This window comes from Chanodichthys erythropterus, chromosome 24, assembly GCF_024489055.1.
Source record: "Chanodichthys erythropterus isolate Z2021 chromosome 24, ASM2448905v1, whole genome shotgun sequence".
Taxonomy (NCBI): Eukaryota; Metazoa; Chordata; class Actinopteri; order Cypriniformes; family Xenocyprididae; genus Chanodichthys; species Chanodichthys erythropterus.
In genome coordinates this window covers 6,076,927-6,092,731 of record NC_090244.1, presented here as the reverse complement: position 1 = coordinate 6,092,731, position 15,805 = coordinate 6,076,927, and the positions used below count along the sequence as shown (strand labels likewise).

The 15,805-nt window shown below is 31.7% G+C and overlaps 1 protein-coding gene across 5 annotated transcripts in view; it reads left to right on the top strand.

Moving 5' to 3' along the window:
* Positions 1-15,805, top strand: part of plxnb2b (plexin b2b) — a 195,003-nt gene that overhangs the window by 149,064 nt on the left and 30,134 nt on the right. For all 5 annotated transcript variants that reach the window (XM_067379119.1, XM_067379118.1, XM_067379115.1 and 2 more), the window contains 12 exons: positions 63-251; positions 2,827-2,952; positions 3,463-3,563; positions 5,675-5,801; positions 6,387-6,543; positions 8,503-8,614; positions 9,069-9,180; positions 11,747-11,848; positions 12,753-12,845; positions 13,119-13,206; positions 13,405-13,568; positions 13,917-14,065. In XM_067379119.1, the coding sequence (XP_067235220.1) occupies positions 63-251; positions 2,827-2,952; positions 3,463-3,563; positions 5,675-5,801; positions 6,387-6,543; positions 8,503-8,614; positions 9,069-9,180; positions 11,747-11,848; positions 12,753-12,845; positions 13,119-13,206; positions 13,405-13,568; positions 13,917-14,065 (1,520 nt within the window). The remainder of the gene's footprint in view (positions 1-62; positions 252-2,826; positions 2,953-3,462; positions 3,564-5,674; positions 5,802-6,386; positions 6,544-8,502; positions 8,615-9,068; positions 9,181-11,746; positions 11,849-12,752; positions 12,846-13,118; positions 13,207-13,404; positions 13,569-13,916; positions 14,066-15,805) is intronic.

The window sequence follows — 15,805 nt, the reverse complement described above, 5'->3', positions numbered from 1 at the left end:
TTATATTTCATGTGCCTGTATATTCAAGTGTCTGTTTCCCTTTACTCTTTGTTATGTTGCAGAAAGACATTGTGATCCAGTATAAGTGCGGAGCTGATTTTCTTCCGTCTCCATTGGCCAGTCGGCAGGAGTTTGCCTTGAAGGCCAATCCTGTCTTCATCAGACAAAACCTGCTGACCGCAGTGGCTGTGGCTGTCGAGAATGATCACACCATTGCCTTTCTGGGGCACAGTGCTGGAGAGGTGATCAAGGTGAGATAAGTTGTGTTAAATTCTAGAAACTACATTCACACTGTGCTCAAACCCTCATCTGAGGTGCCATAACCCCATAGAGTCTTACTGCTTTATAAGTAAGTTGGAATGTGTTCTAGATGTTCATTAGTTATGTAAGAAGAGCAATACAGAATGTGAACTATTCATTTAAAGGGATTGTTCACCCAATAATGAACATTCTGTCAGCTTTTACTTATCCAGATGTCGTTCCAAACCTGTATGGCATTGTCTTCTGTGGAACAGTAAGAAAGTAAATGAGGCCTGCTGCTGGTGCTGCCAAGCTTTAGAATGACGAAAATCATCATAAAACTATCAATCAATCAATCAGTCAATGTTCATTTATAGAGCACATTTAAACACAACTGAGGATGACCAAAGTGCTTTACAATGAATAAAAGAATCACAATGAATTTAAAGGAAACAGGATCGAGAAATATTAACATGTTTAAAAAGCTTTTATAAAACTCTATATTCTGGAGTCATATAAAAAAAAATTTGTGAGGAAAAGATTAACATTTAAGTTATTATTGACTGAATCTTCTCCTTGGTGTGTTTATGGGAATTCATGATGGAAGTAGCAATGTGAATGGATCTTTTGTTTCAGATATTTTTTAGTGAATCATTTGATGCACTTCACAAAACCACTCAAGTGATTCATTCACGGACTATGTCAGGATGTGGGAAGGTGTTTGACATTGGTTCACTAGTTTTAGAAGAAATATTCTGGGGTGCATATCCCGAAAGCATCGTTAGCCAACTCAGGTCATAAGTCCCATTGAACTCTATTGGTAACGACGGAACTTGCGACCATAGTTCGCTTTGGGAAACACACCCCTGAATGATTCATTCATGAATCGGAGTGATTCAGTTCTTGAGTTCAAATCTCACTGAAGGAATATATTATCAGTGAATAATAGGGCTGGGTATTGACACAAACTTCAAAATTCGATTCAATTCGGATTCAATTCGATTTGATTCACTATCGATTATTTTGGATATATATCAAGATCAGTACATAGCAATTTTTCTCAATGAAAATGTTTTTTTCTAGCTGACTAACAAGTTTATGGTCACTGAATATGGTTTTCTGAGGTAAATGTGACGTTACGTGACATTTATTGACGTCTTTCCATGGTTGAAACACTGAGGGATTACATGAAACATATTCGGATTTCGGTAAGTTGTACTGTATCTTTCAACGTACCTTCATGTGTTCATTCATGTTTATTTCGCGGAGGAGATAATCGGTTCACGTGCGCTTCACATTGCGGCCTCTCTTGACCTGAGGCACTTCAGTGATCTCTCACGCCACATTAAACAGCGCCAAAATGGTTATTTTTTGAATTTTGTAATAAAATGGACATTGTTTGAAATCTGAGACTTATTTCATATCTTAAAGTAACAAAGCACAAACCTTATTGCCATTTATTGGATGGAAGGTGCGCTAAAATGTTCAGTTCATTCATCAACTGAAAACAGACTAGACTAATCGATTCTTGGGATTTGAAGAATCAATATCGGTTCATAAAAATGAGAACCGATTCAAATCGAGAAATCGATATTTTTTTACCCAGCCCTAATGAATAATGACTTACATTTTTGCTTTTCTCACCTACAGTTGTTGAATGATTTCAGAAGACTTGAAATATAGTGCAAAAGTCACGTGTACTGTTTTTAGGACACTTTAGTGTTTTTTTGAAACTTAGAAAATCCTCAGTCCTCATTAATTAAAATTTTCACAGAAAAGAGCAACAAGTGCAGTGTTCAAAATTTCTCCTTTTGTGCTCCAAAAAAGAAAGTCTGACACTTTTGGAACAACCTGAGGATGAGTAAATGACACAATAATCATTTTGGGGTGAACTAACCCTTTAACTAGCTTTTCCACAATGTAAAAATAACCACAAATTGACAGTCTGTAGGAGGATGCGGAACAAGAGCAGAGTGTTAGGCATTGTTTAAGAAATGTTGAGGAAACGAACATCTCTGGAAATTTGAGACAACCAATTAGTGAACCGCTTCAACCAGCTAGCTACCTGATATCACACACCTGATTTAGCAGGCGCGTCACAAAGCTTTAGTTTAGGCTTTGGCAGGTGAGGGAATTCGAGGGTGAACGTGGCGAATCTCTGACAGAGGGATGAAAGAGAAAAAGAAATCACTGACGAAACCCCAGACACAACTAAACACATTAGACATTATATTAGAAATAATGAACAACTCGCTCGACTTGAGTCCAAATCTTACTCTCAAATAAAAAGGCTTTGTTAGAGCTGATTATTTGTAGAATAGACAGATAATTGAGTGATAGATGGATAAAAACCAGTCCGGATGGAGGTTTTTGTGAATTCCCTGCGAACGGAGCCAAGGTTTATGGTCATTACGCAGCTTGCAGGCCATTAGTTGAGGGTTTTGACACAATGTCAGGTGTGGCTCAGGTGCGTGGGACGGGCTGAGGGGGTTTTGTGTGGTCTGTAAATATGACAGATGTGTCCTGTCCTGTGCTCGACTCTTTAATTGTGGGCTTCTCTGTGTCTATTGTTCTCTCTTTACACAGGTACATTTGTCAACCAAGTCAGAGGCGTACAACCCCGGTCCAGGCTACAAAACCAGCGGCTACGTAAATAAGAACCTTTTCTTTGACAAAACCAAGGCGCACTTGTACATCACCACAGAGAAAAAGGTACGAGGCTGGAGTCATTTATCATAGACGGTGTGCTCAGTAGTAGCTCTTTGATTATCTCAACCTCAGGAAACACACGATTGCCACTATTCCAGCGCCTTTTATTGTTACGGCTCCTGTTGGTGGCAAAATATACATTATTATTTTTTAAAAGGCATCGGTATAGTGTACATCTTGCTGAGTCTATGACCTTACATTGATGTAATTGCAGTGTTTATGAGGCGGTGATGTATTGAAATCCCTCAAGCTTTTTTGTTTGTCGTTTTCTCTGTAATTTTCTGCAATTAATTCAGCTTGAACTGCTTCACATACAGGCTTTGTTTAGATCAGTTCATTTCAGTATAAAGTTAAGAAACTACCTCACTTTTCATGGGTTTTAAAACTTTTTAAAACAGACGTCATTCCAATTTGCCTACTGAATTGTGATTGGTTTTGCGGATGTTGATTGGTCAGTACAGCTCTATTGAGTGCAGCTTTAATGAATCATTGTATTATTTTGTGTTCATGCAGATCACGAAGGTGTCCGTACAGGCCTGCCATCTGAAGACGGACTGCCAGACCTGCGTCAGTCAGAGAGATCCATACTGTGGCTGGTGTGTCCTGGAGGGAAGGTACCTGCGTTTTTAACATTCTTAAAATATAGCTTATGTCTTCCTGGTGCTCATATGGGAGATAAAGTTTTTAACCCAGAAATAGGTCCCTATTCTTCCATCTCTCACTGTATTTCCTGTCTATTTCCACTGTACTCTGCAAATAAAAAACAGGATATATTTTTATATATATATATATATATATATATATATATATATATATATATATATATATATATATATATATATATATATATATATATATATATATATATATATATAATGTATGTATGTGTGTAAATATATATATTTTAAATTTGAATTAATTAAAAATGGCATTTATGTGTGTGTGTGTGTGTGTGTGTGTGTGTGTGTGTGTGTGTGTGTGTGTGTGTGTGTGTGTGTGTGTGTGTGTGTGTAAATATATATATATATATATATATAATTGTGAGATTATTTGTATATATTTTATTTTTATATAATTTAATAAATTTTTGTATGTATAATTAACCTTTTTAAAAAATATATAAAATATGCATTGTATAATTTAATGCATTATTTATATATATATATATATATATATATATATATATATATATATATATATATATATATATATATATATATACAGTATAGTACAGTACTATTTGAATATATTTGACAAATTAATTTATTCCTGTGATCAAAGCTGAATTTTCAGCATCGTTACTCCAGTCTTCAGTGTCACATGATCCTTCAGAAATCATTCTGATATGCTGATCTGCTGCTCAAGAAACATTTATGATTATTTTCAATGTTGAAAACAGTTGTGTACTTTTTTTTTTCAGGTTTCCTTGATGAATACTTTTTTTTTCAGGATTCCTTGATGAATAGAAAGTTCAAAAGAACAGCATTTATCTGAAATACAAAGCTTCTGTAGCATTATACACTACCGTTCAAAAGTTTGGGGTCAGTAAGAATTTTAATTTTAATTTTTTTGAAAAGAAATTAAAGAAATTAATACTTTTATTCAGCAAGGATGCATTAAATCAATCAAAAGTGGCAGTAAAGACATTTATAATGTTACAAAAGATTAGATTTCAGATAAACACTGTTCTTTTGAACTTTCTATTCATCAAATAATCCTGAAAAAAAATATTGTACACAAATATTTTGTACAATTGTACACATTAAATGTTTCTTGAGCAGCAGATCAGCATATTAGAATGATTTCTGAAGGATCATGTGACACTGAAGACTGGAGTAACGATGCTGAAAATTCAGCTTTGCATCACAGGAATAAATTACTTTGTGAAATATATTCAAATAGAAAACAGTTATTTTAAATTGTAATAATATTTCACAATATTACTGTTTTTTACTGTATTTTTAATTAAATAAATGTAGCCTTGGTGAGCAGACGAAACTTCTTTTAAAAACATTAAAAATCTTAGTGGTTCCAAACTTTTGGACTGTACTGTATATATATATATATATATATATATATATATATATATATATATATATATATATATATATATATAGATATATATATATATATATATATATATATATATATATAGATAGATATATAGATATATATATATATATATATATATATATATATATATATATATATATATAGATAGATAGATAGATAGATAGATAGATAGATAGATAGATAGATAGATAGATAGATAGATAGATAGATAGATAGATAGATAGATAGATAGATAGATAGATAGATAGATAGATAGAAAGAAACATACTAAACAGTGTTTTAGACCATTACGTCTATGGAGAGTCCCCGTAAACCACATATACGTGTGTGTGTGTGGGTGTGTTTATATATATATATATATATATATATATATATATATATATATATATATATATATATATATATATATATATATATATATATATATATATATATATATATATATATTCTATTTCATTATTTTAAATTTGAATTTATTAAATTATTTATATTGTATAATATTGTGTTTGTATATATAATTGAACATTGAATTTTATTGTATTATTTACAGAAAACAAAGTTACAGTGTAAAGAACACAAGTGTTGTATTGTAATATTGTTGTATTTAATTGCGTGAGAGGCGTTGTGTTGTAATGTGTTATCGATTGTGTAGATGCACCAGGCGATCGGAGTGCAGTCGTGCGGAGGAAAAGAACGGATGGCTGTGGAGTCCAAGCCAACAGTGTGTGAAAATCGTCTCTTTCCACCCGCCAAATCTCAGCTGCTTGAAGTCCCAGCAGGTACCAGCCTGAGTGTCGCGGACACAATTACCAGAGTCTTATTTTTAAACCAGACTGCTCAGCGCTGATTATGAGAAAAGCTGAGCATGACTCCCACACAATGAGGCCATATTGGTGAACAGACGGTGAAAACACAATGGGCGCTGATGGCACGTTTAGAATTCTGCTCTAAAGGTGCTGCTGTTGTGTTTTGCGCTTCATTGCAATACTTGATTATGGGCTGTGTGTGTTAACAGGATTCTAGCTGTTTTATTGAGAGACATGCTTAAAAGTTGTTACTTGTTCAAGAACATTCTTATGGAAGGTCGAGAATTATTCAGACAAAGTTTGGAAATGTTGTTTTGTGGAAAACCTATAAGTTCCACCTCAACACATTGAGCTTCTTTCTAAAACACGAGCAGAGCACATTTATCATCATAACGCCATACATTTTGCATTGGATTGCATGGAACACCCCCAAACCATGTGTAATGTATAATCTATGTAATGGTTTCAAAGATCTGGGATTGAAATGAAGGATTGTTTTCTGGTTTCTGTAATATCAACACAACTGTGTGAGTTCAGAGTTTGTAAAATGTCCCTCAGGTGGAGATAAACGTCCGATTGCTGCCGATTCTCAGAGACTCCGACCGCGTCCACTGCGTCTTTGGCTCTTATCGCAGCAGTGCCGTGATGGTGGACGGCCGAATCAGTTGCCGCTTACCTGAACAGCATCATATACCCCCGACACCTGCACACCAAGGTACGTCATGAACTGTCAACAGCCTTTTAGAGGTTTACAGACTCTCTACACACTGTTTACACAGTTTAGTTATTCTATAAATACTTATAGTTATATAATATTTACTTATTTCATAAAGAATTATTTTTAAATATTTATTTTATTAATATTTTATTTATTTATTGTTTGGCTACATGTAACGTAGCAATCCAGTTTGAATCCAGAATGAAGTGGAGTTTAAAGCAGTAGTCTAAATTGTGGAGGATATATATATATATATATATATATTTATATATTTATATAATTTAATGAAAATTTTTTTTTTACTTTTTTACACTTTTTGTGTGTGTATATATGTATGTTTATATATTTTTTTATATATATGTGTGTGTGTCTGTGTGTGTGTATATATATATATATATATATATATATATATATATATATATATATATATATATATATATATATATATATATATATATATATATATATATAATATGATTGTGAGATTATTTGTATACATTTTATTTTTATATAATTTAATACTTTTTTTTTTTCTTTTTTACATTTTTATGTGTATATATATATATATATATATATATATATATATATATATATATATATATATATATATATATATATATATATATATATACATATATATACATACACACAGTCAAACCAAAAATTATTAATTCTATTTTTGATATATTTTTACTAGTGTGTTCAGGACACTATAGTTCATTTATGTAAGTGAGGATAGCAAAATAAAGTAAACTGTGACATATTCTACCCAAAAATTCTTCATACAGTGGACTACCAGTAAAATAATTGATAAAAATTGGGAAACAAAAATTATTCAGACAGTTTGACCTGAACATGTTTTGCTTAAGTGTTATCTGACATAATTAAGAATATTTTTTTTCTGACACAGTTTAACTCTGAGATCTTGTCATATTTTATTACAATGTTTTTAAACTATAGTGAATAAACTGCATTAATGAATGAAATGTTCAAGGTGTCTGAATACATTTTGGTTTGTGTGTGTGTGTGTGTGTGTGTGTGTGTGTGTGTGTGTGTGTGTGTGTGTGTGTGTGTGTGTGTGTGTGTGTGTGTGTGTGTGTGTGTGTGTGTGTGTGTGTGTGTGTGTGTGTGTGTGTGTGTGTGTGTGTGTGTGTGTGTGTGTGTGTGTGATAAATAATGTTATTATAAATATAATTTATAAAAACAATTTATTGTTCTTAATTGTTGTTTTTATTTTATTTAAATTATTTTACAAACAATTTTATTTTTTTATTCATTCGTACATTCATTAATTGGCTGCATATAATATATATGTATAATTTATCAAGTTTGTAAAGCAGGTTTAAATAAAAAAAATAATTATTTATTTTATTTGTAATATATAATAAACATTTATTTATAAAAAAAACAATAAAATGTATTGTTAATAGTACATACATTTAATATTAATTTTTATTATTTATTCTTGCATTTTATTTTTTTATTATTATTATTATTTACATGTTATTTCAAACCCATATGCTGTTATTTATTGTGGAAAATCATAAGGAGAAATTTCACATTCCTGTATTTCCACCACATCTGTCAAGCTACAAAAAGAGCAAAAATCGCCATAAAAAAAGGTCATATGACTAACCTCCATTTAGCTGTTAACTCAAAAACTGGAGCTGTCTGATATATGAATGAATTTTGAGCTGATTCGTTTTACTGAATCAGTTAAACTCAATACGAGTTCAAATTCAGCCTGTTTCTCACGCAAAGCTTTGGAAGATTTGGAAGATATGGTGCTTTTAGTCTATTTATGTCTATCAGGGTTTCTTGAAGCAAAGATGTTTCATGACCATTTTTCATCCTCTCTCTGACCCTCAGGTTGTTTTTGCTACTGTATCTTTAAGACATCTGTGTGCAGATAACCTTTGCTATGATTGGCTAATCTGACCCCCTGCGTCTCTGTAGATTTCGTGGCGGTTCCGGTCCGCATCTTTGTGAACGATAGCGTGGAGGTCGCGTCCAGCGAGTACAAGTTCTACAACTGTGCAGCGGCAGTCCGGAAAGCAGAAAATACACCGTACGTTTGCTGTCTCTACTTCTATTGTCAGCGAGTGTGTGTGTGTGTGTGTGTGTGTCTACGCTTTATGCTGACACCAGTGTGTGTATAATGAATACGAGCATCTGTAACGATGAGGTTTACTCATAAATTGTAATGCATCACTGAAGCTGGAATTGAATTTGCTTCTATAGAGACTTGCTTACGTTTTTTTTTCCTCCAAGAGCAGGAAATTGCTTTCGTTTCTCATTCATTCATCACACATGAAAGTCGATCTCTCATCTCTTTTTTTTCCCCTTCTCCTTGTGTTTTTAAGAGCTCAGGGACATTGCTGATGAATGAGTATTATTTGAAGTGCACTGGGACTATATGCTTTTACTCCAAACATTTACACACTGATGAAAAATTTAACTAGAACTCTGATTTGAAACCTCTGCCGCCCTCTGGTTTAATCGTTCCGCATGTTTCTCCGAAGATGCACTTCCTGTGTGAGCAGCGCTTGGGGATGTCAGTGGAACATTGCGGCGCACACCTGCACGGATCTGAGCGAAGCAGAAACCGGCGCCAATATAATCAAACCCAGACAGGTACTGAAATGAGAGTCAAACGAGCTCACATGCACCATTTTCCTCCTCTTTACCCAGGTTAGCACACATACACTGCCCTTCCAAAGTCTGGAGTCAGTATTCTTTTTTTATTTTATTTTTTTGAAAGAAAGAAATTGATACTTCAATTCCACTAGGATGCATCAAATTGATTGTTATAAACTATTTCAAATAAATGTTGTTATATTGAACTTTCAATTCAAAGAATCCTGAAAAAAAATGAGAAAAAAAAGTCAGCTTTCTCATCACAGGAAAAAATTACATTTTAAAATATATTCAAATAAAAAAAGTTATTTTAAATTGGAATAATATTTCACAGTATTTCTGTTTTTACTGTATTTTTGATCAAATAAATGCAGCCCTGGTGAAGAGAAGAGAATTCTTTCAAAACATTACAAACTTTACCAATCACAAACTTTTGAAAGGTAGTGTCACCAAAACATAAAATGTATTTAAAGCATATTAAAATCAAAAAATCAACATTAAATGCTGTCCACAATCATTTTACTTCCTAATTTAATGTGTTTCATATACATATATATATATATATATATATATATATATATATATATATATATATATATATATATATATATATATATATATATGTATGTATCTATATGTATTTGTATATATATATATATATATATATATATATATACATATACATACATACATATATATATATATATATATGTATGTATAATATATTTTATATATATGTATGTGTATATATGTATATGTATTTATATATATATATATGTATGTATAATATATTTTATATATATGTATGTGTGTATGTGTATATATGTATATGTATTTATATATATATATATGTATGTATAATATATTTTATATATATATATATATATATATATAGGCTATATATGTATGTGTGTATATATATATATATATATATATATATATATATATATATATATATATATATATATATGCGCTATCAAATCATTTGTTATTATTATTGTTGTTGTTATTAATCAATTAATCGCATCTAACATAAAAGTTTGTTTGTGTTTATATTGTTATATTTATGTGTACTGTATATGTATACACACATTACGTAAACAAACTTTTATGATAGATGCAATTAATCATGATTAATCGATTTGACAGCACTAATATATGTGTGTGTGTGTGTATAAATATATATATATATATATATATACATATGTAAGTGCAGTCAAATCGAGTAATCGTGATTAATCGCATCCAACATAAAAGTTTGTTTACCTGTGTGTATATTATTATATTTATATATATGTATAAATGTGTTTGTACTCACACATAACTTTTATGTTAGATGTGATTAATCGATTCAGCAACACTTATACAGTGTGTGTGTGTGTGTGTGTGTGTGTGTGTGTGTGTGTGTGTGTGTGTGTGTGTGTGTGTGTGTGTGTGTGTGTGTGTGTGTATAGAATCAAATCAACTTACTGACACAAATATAATTAATCAAAATAAACAAACTAAAACAGACAAACAAGAACATCAAAAGGAATGCAGAAAAACGCAGCTTATCAGCGACTGTTAGATGTGATTAATTGCAAGTTAATTGATTTGACAGCATTAGTGTGTGTGTATACATATTAGTGCTGTCAAATCAATTAATCACCAATAAAAGTTTGTGTTTAAGTGTGTGTGTATATTATTATATTTATATGTATGTGTATACACAAACTTACATTAGATGCAATTAATCGATTTGACAGCATTTTTATATATATAAAATTATATTTTATATATATATATATATATATAGAGTAATCAAAACTATGTTTCCTCCAATTTTGGAAGCATTCCATAAAAATCAGGTGGGATTAGTTAGTTTAGGGTTTGAGAACCTCTTCTGAATGTCATTCTAACTTGACAGGAAGTGTTGTAGCAAAGTATTGCAGAAGAGGAAACGTGCAAAAAATGACATGTATGAAAAAGCAGTCATTGAGTAAATGTCCTGGTGATGTATGTGTGCTCTCAGTGCCATTGATTGGGCCGCTTTGATTAGTTTCATGTGATTCTCATCTTCAAGCACCAGGTCCAACTTGTCCAGACATTTTATTTATTTATTTAAACCGTTTCTTGAAGCATAAAGCTGAATTATCGATATACAGTGCTAGCAATTTCAGAAATGGCCTCCACACTGTTTGATATTTGCTGCTTCCTGGAACAGTCACACGTGGCTGATGAAATGGACACAAAGTAAATGACTTTACTCAGAAAGTTTTATTGTGAAACACATTCGCTGAATCAGCAAAATAACAACAGAATGAATGGAAAAAATGGATTATATGCAATTAGACACAGTCGCCAATGTCAGTGAGGATATATTAGATTTCAGCTGTAAATAAACTGTTTCATTCATGCACGTCATCATGGTTAATGAGTTTTTCAGTTTCAATGGATTCTCGTTAATTTATGTGGGATGTAAATTAAGAATCGCTCAGAAGATTGCCATAGATTAGTGTGGAATTCAGCAGACTCAACTTTCCTGTACAGCAGAACAGATTTCTCCATCTTCTGTGTGTTCTAGAACAAGAGCTGCCCGCGGTTCGAGAACCCAGATCCCGTACTTATCCCGGTCGGACACAAAATACGGATCAGTTTTGAGGGCATCAACCTGGACCCGTATAAGGTGAGTTCTGCTTCCTGGCCTCCTTTTAACAGTAAATGTCATTCTTCAAGGTCACTAGGGATAAAATAAAATAAAATAAAATAAAATAAAAAATACAATACAATACAATACAATACAATACAATACAATACAATACAATACAATACAATACAATACAATACAATACAATACAATACAATAAATCTGTATGTTTGTCTTGTTTTCCAAAACGAAGTTGCATAAGATATAAAGATTAAATATGATGATTAAGTAATGTAATTACAAATAATATTATATATTATCACAAATAATATATAATTATTAATTACATGAGATATTTAAGGAAACTTACAGAATATAAATAAAATACTAGTATTATTTATTAACTTTTAAAATCAGTATATATTAACATTTGCTTAGAAAAGTTCCAAATTAAGATAATTCAAAGACTTTTATTATTATTATTATTATTATTATTATTATTATTTATTTATTTATTTTATTTTTGTAATTTTTTTAAAAAAGTTTTATATAATTAATCACACTAAACTTTTTCTGATTTTAATGTTCAATAATTATATATATATATATATATATATATATATATATATATATAATAATTATTATTTTATTATTATTATTTTATACATATATATATATATATATATATATATATATATATATATATATATAAATAATTATTATTTTATTATTATTATTTTATTATGATTTTATTATTAATTTTTTATTTTATTTTATTCTTTTTGCCAGTGTGTTCATAATCTGTTCATAATCATAATGTTTTGCTCTAAACGAATCTGGGTTATGTATTTTTGTCGTTTTCCATTCTTTCCTGTCCTCCTACCTGTGAATAAATGTGAACAAAGGGTTTTTAGCTGATATTTTGTGAATTGTGACACATCAGGGTCGTGATTTCACCATCGGCACGGAGCTGATGAAGAATGAGGAGGATGTCAAGACGGAGACGGGACCCTTCTACTCTTTCAGCGGATATGAGGTTAGTTTCAGTCTCTCTTTTTATCCGCATGTTGCCCAAGGCAGACTGTTGTTCCTGTACTGTAAATCTTTTTATATATAAAGCTCCTGCTAAATTATACGCAACCAATTACCAACAAAGAGAGACACTTACCTACACTTCAGTGGCTCTTGTGGGAGTTTGAGATTGTAGCTCCCCCTGTTGGAAAGTCTCCAGCCTGTAATTCATCTCTAGTCTTTAATGTAGAGGAGAGAACCGTCAGTGTCGACTCACCCTCTGATCTGTCTCTTCCAGTTTTCCTTTGATAAAGCTCATGAGACCAACGTTCTGTTCCACGTAAGAGACAAATACACAAGAAAGAAGATCGACAGCAGTCTTAGTGGTAATCGCTCTCACTCACTTTTCATCATTTACTCACTCTCATGTCGTTCCAAACTCATATGACTTACTTTCTTCTGTGGAAGATTATTTTGCCACTGCAGCCACGTATCTAACCAAATTTAGCCACAGTTGACAAGCCCTGCTTTAAATGATCTTTTGGGTGTTTTGACGTGTGTGTTTCCTCTCGGTTGTCTTTCAGTCACTCTGTATAACTGCTCTCTGGGACGTGAAGACTGCAGCTTGTGTAAGAATGCCGACCCTAAATATCAGTGTGTGTGGTGCACACAGAAAAGCTTGTGTGTGTACGACCAACTTTGTGACTCTAAAGAGCCGGAGGAGTGTCCCGACCCCAAGATCACTGACGTGAGTACCGAATGATGGCATTTATGGGCCTAAATGAGCCAGTAACATTTTCTAAGATCATGTTGTGGTTTTGACAATCGTCAATACTCAAAACACAACTCAGAAAGTTCAAGCAATAATTTATAACTTTAATTTATAATTTATAACTCATTCTCTTTCACAAATTCTTAGAGTAAAAATCTATAGAAACCTTAGGTCGTGTTCTATTTGATGGCTGAATTACTGATGGAAATAGAAATAAATCATCTTTTACTGTTGTTACTTGTTGTTAGATTGGTTATCACAGCTCATCTCTGTGGTCTTTTCTCAGAGCAGTCCACGGTTAGGATCTTTTTTAATGTATTTCAGATCACGCCGAGATACGGGCCGCTGAAAGGAGGGATAGCTGTCACGATTAAGGGCTCGAACCTGGGCATTCAGAAGGACGACATCAAAAACATCATAGTGGCAGGAGTGCCGTGCAAACACCTGCGGGAACGTTACTCGGTCTCAACCAGGTAACATCCACAAAAACTGAGCCACTTACAATGAATAGTGCTCAAAAAAGGCTTCTTTTTTAAATTTATTATATAGGTAATAGGTGCTAAATGGAAGAAAATGTAATTTTATATAAAGAGCTCACAAATTTTGCAAACCTGTTACAAAAAAAAGTGGTTTAAAACCCTGATTTTTGTCCATTTATAGCAGTAAACAATAAACAAATACATAATACTAATACATAATCAAACACTTTTTTATTTATATATATATATATATATATATAAATAAAGAATTATATAAAAATAAATATATATATATTTCGATTTGTATCGATGCTGAAATATCTGAAACGATTCCAATTGAGCGTTTTTGCACGAGCATAAAGCTCAACTTCCATAGGAACAAACTATCTCAACAAACGCTCACACCATTTAAGCGCGTGCATCACTGATTTATATAGGTGGCGCTCACATAAAGCCACTCAAACAGCTCACGAGTACCAATTTGAGTTATCTTTTTCGTGGCATATTGCGATTAAACAATCAAATACATACAAAATTGTCAAATGCCAGCCTTGCTGAGTATTCAGGTAAATATAGTCAGTTTTGGAATGTAAATAGTTGAGAGAAAACGTACAGTATGTTGTGTAACAGTATATTGGATCCGTGCATAAACTCTTAAAGTGACGGCAGCCTAATAAACCTGCTGCAAAAGACAAAGAGAAAATCACTCGCTGTTCTTGACTGAAAAACGTTTGTAACTTTAATTATAAGCATTAATCTCTTTTTTTGTTATTTTACCTCCTGAAAAACTTAAAACCTTGTTTATTTCATTTATCTCTTTATTCTATTGTATTTATTTGTGCTATCGTTTCCAATTTGTTTATTTGTTCTTATTTTATTACTGACTGTTTACTTGTATTTTTTTGTAAATGTAGTTCAGTCATTTAAATAAAGCCTCCTTGTGCTGTGTGTAAGATATCATGATAAGATAACCCAAATTATTAAAAAATTATGAGATAATAACAAATTATCTGTATGACGGTATGGCAGTTTTCCCCGTGGTATCAAAAATGGTATTGAATATCGATATTTTTCAAGGTGTCGTATATTGCAAATTCCAGTATCGTGACAACACTAAAATATATTATGTGTAATAATAAATAAATGAAATGGAAAGCAGAAAATAAATAAAATAAATAAAAATTAAGCTAACACTCAGTACAGGTTAGCATTGGTTTATACTTGTTGATAAACTTATATTTCCCCAAAAACTAAAGAAAAGTCATTTTTTCTTATAAAAACTCAGGTAAAAGGGTTGAATTTTTTAACTTGGTAACTGCTCTCTGCATTCAAATATTTGTAAAATGAATTGAAATGATTTGTTATAAATAGAATATCAGATGATGTCAAAATTATGAGATTGTATGACTTAGATAAAATTGAGAGTGTCTGACCACTGAGGTGGGACAGGCCAAAATCACCATTTTAAGGTGGGATACAAACATTTGATGGGTTTAAAACTAGCTACTCTTCATTCTAGGTTAGTTTTAAGTTTTATTATATATCTAATAATATCTATAACATATCTAATTGTTGTCATAGATTGGTGCCTTTTAATGCTCTTAAAAGTGCAGTGTTACTCCAAAGTGTAGTTCACTCATGGAAAATGCCTAACTGGGATTACTCCTGTGTGGGTTCATGTTCACTGCATTTGTGTATTTGGTGGCTTTTTGGCAGTTTTTCATGAACTCTAGC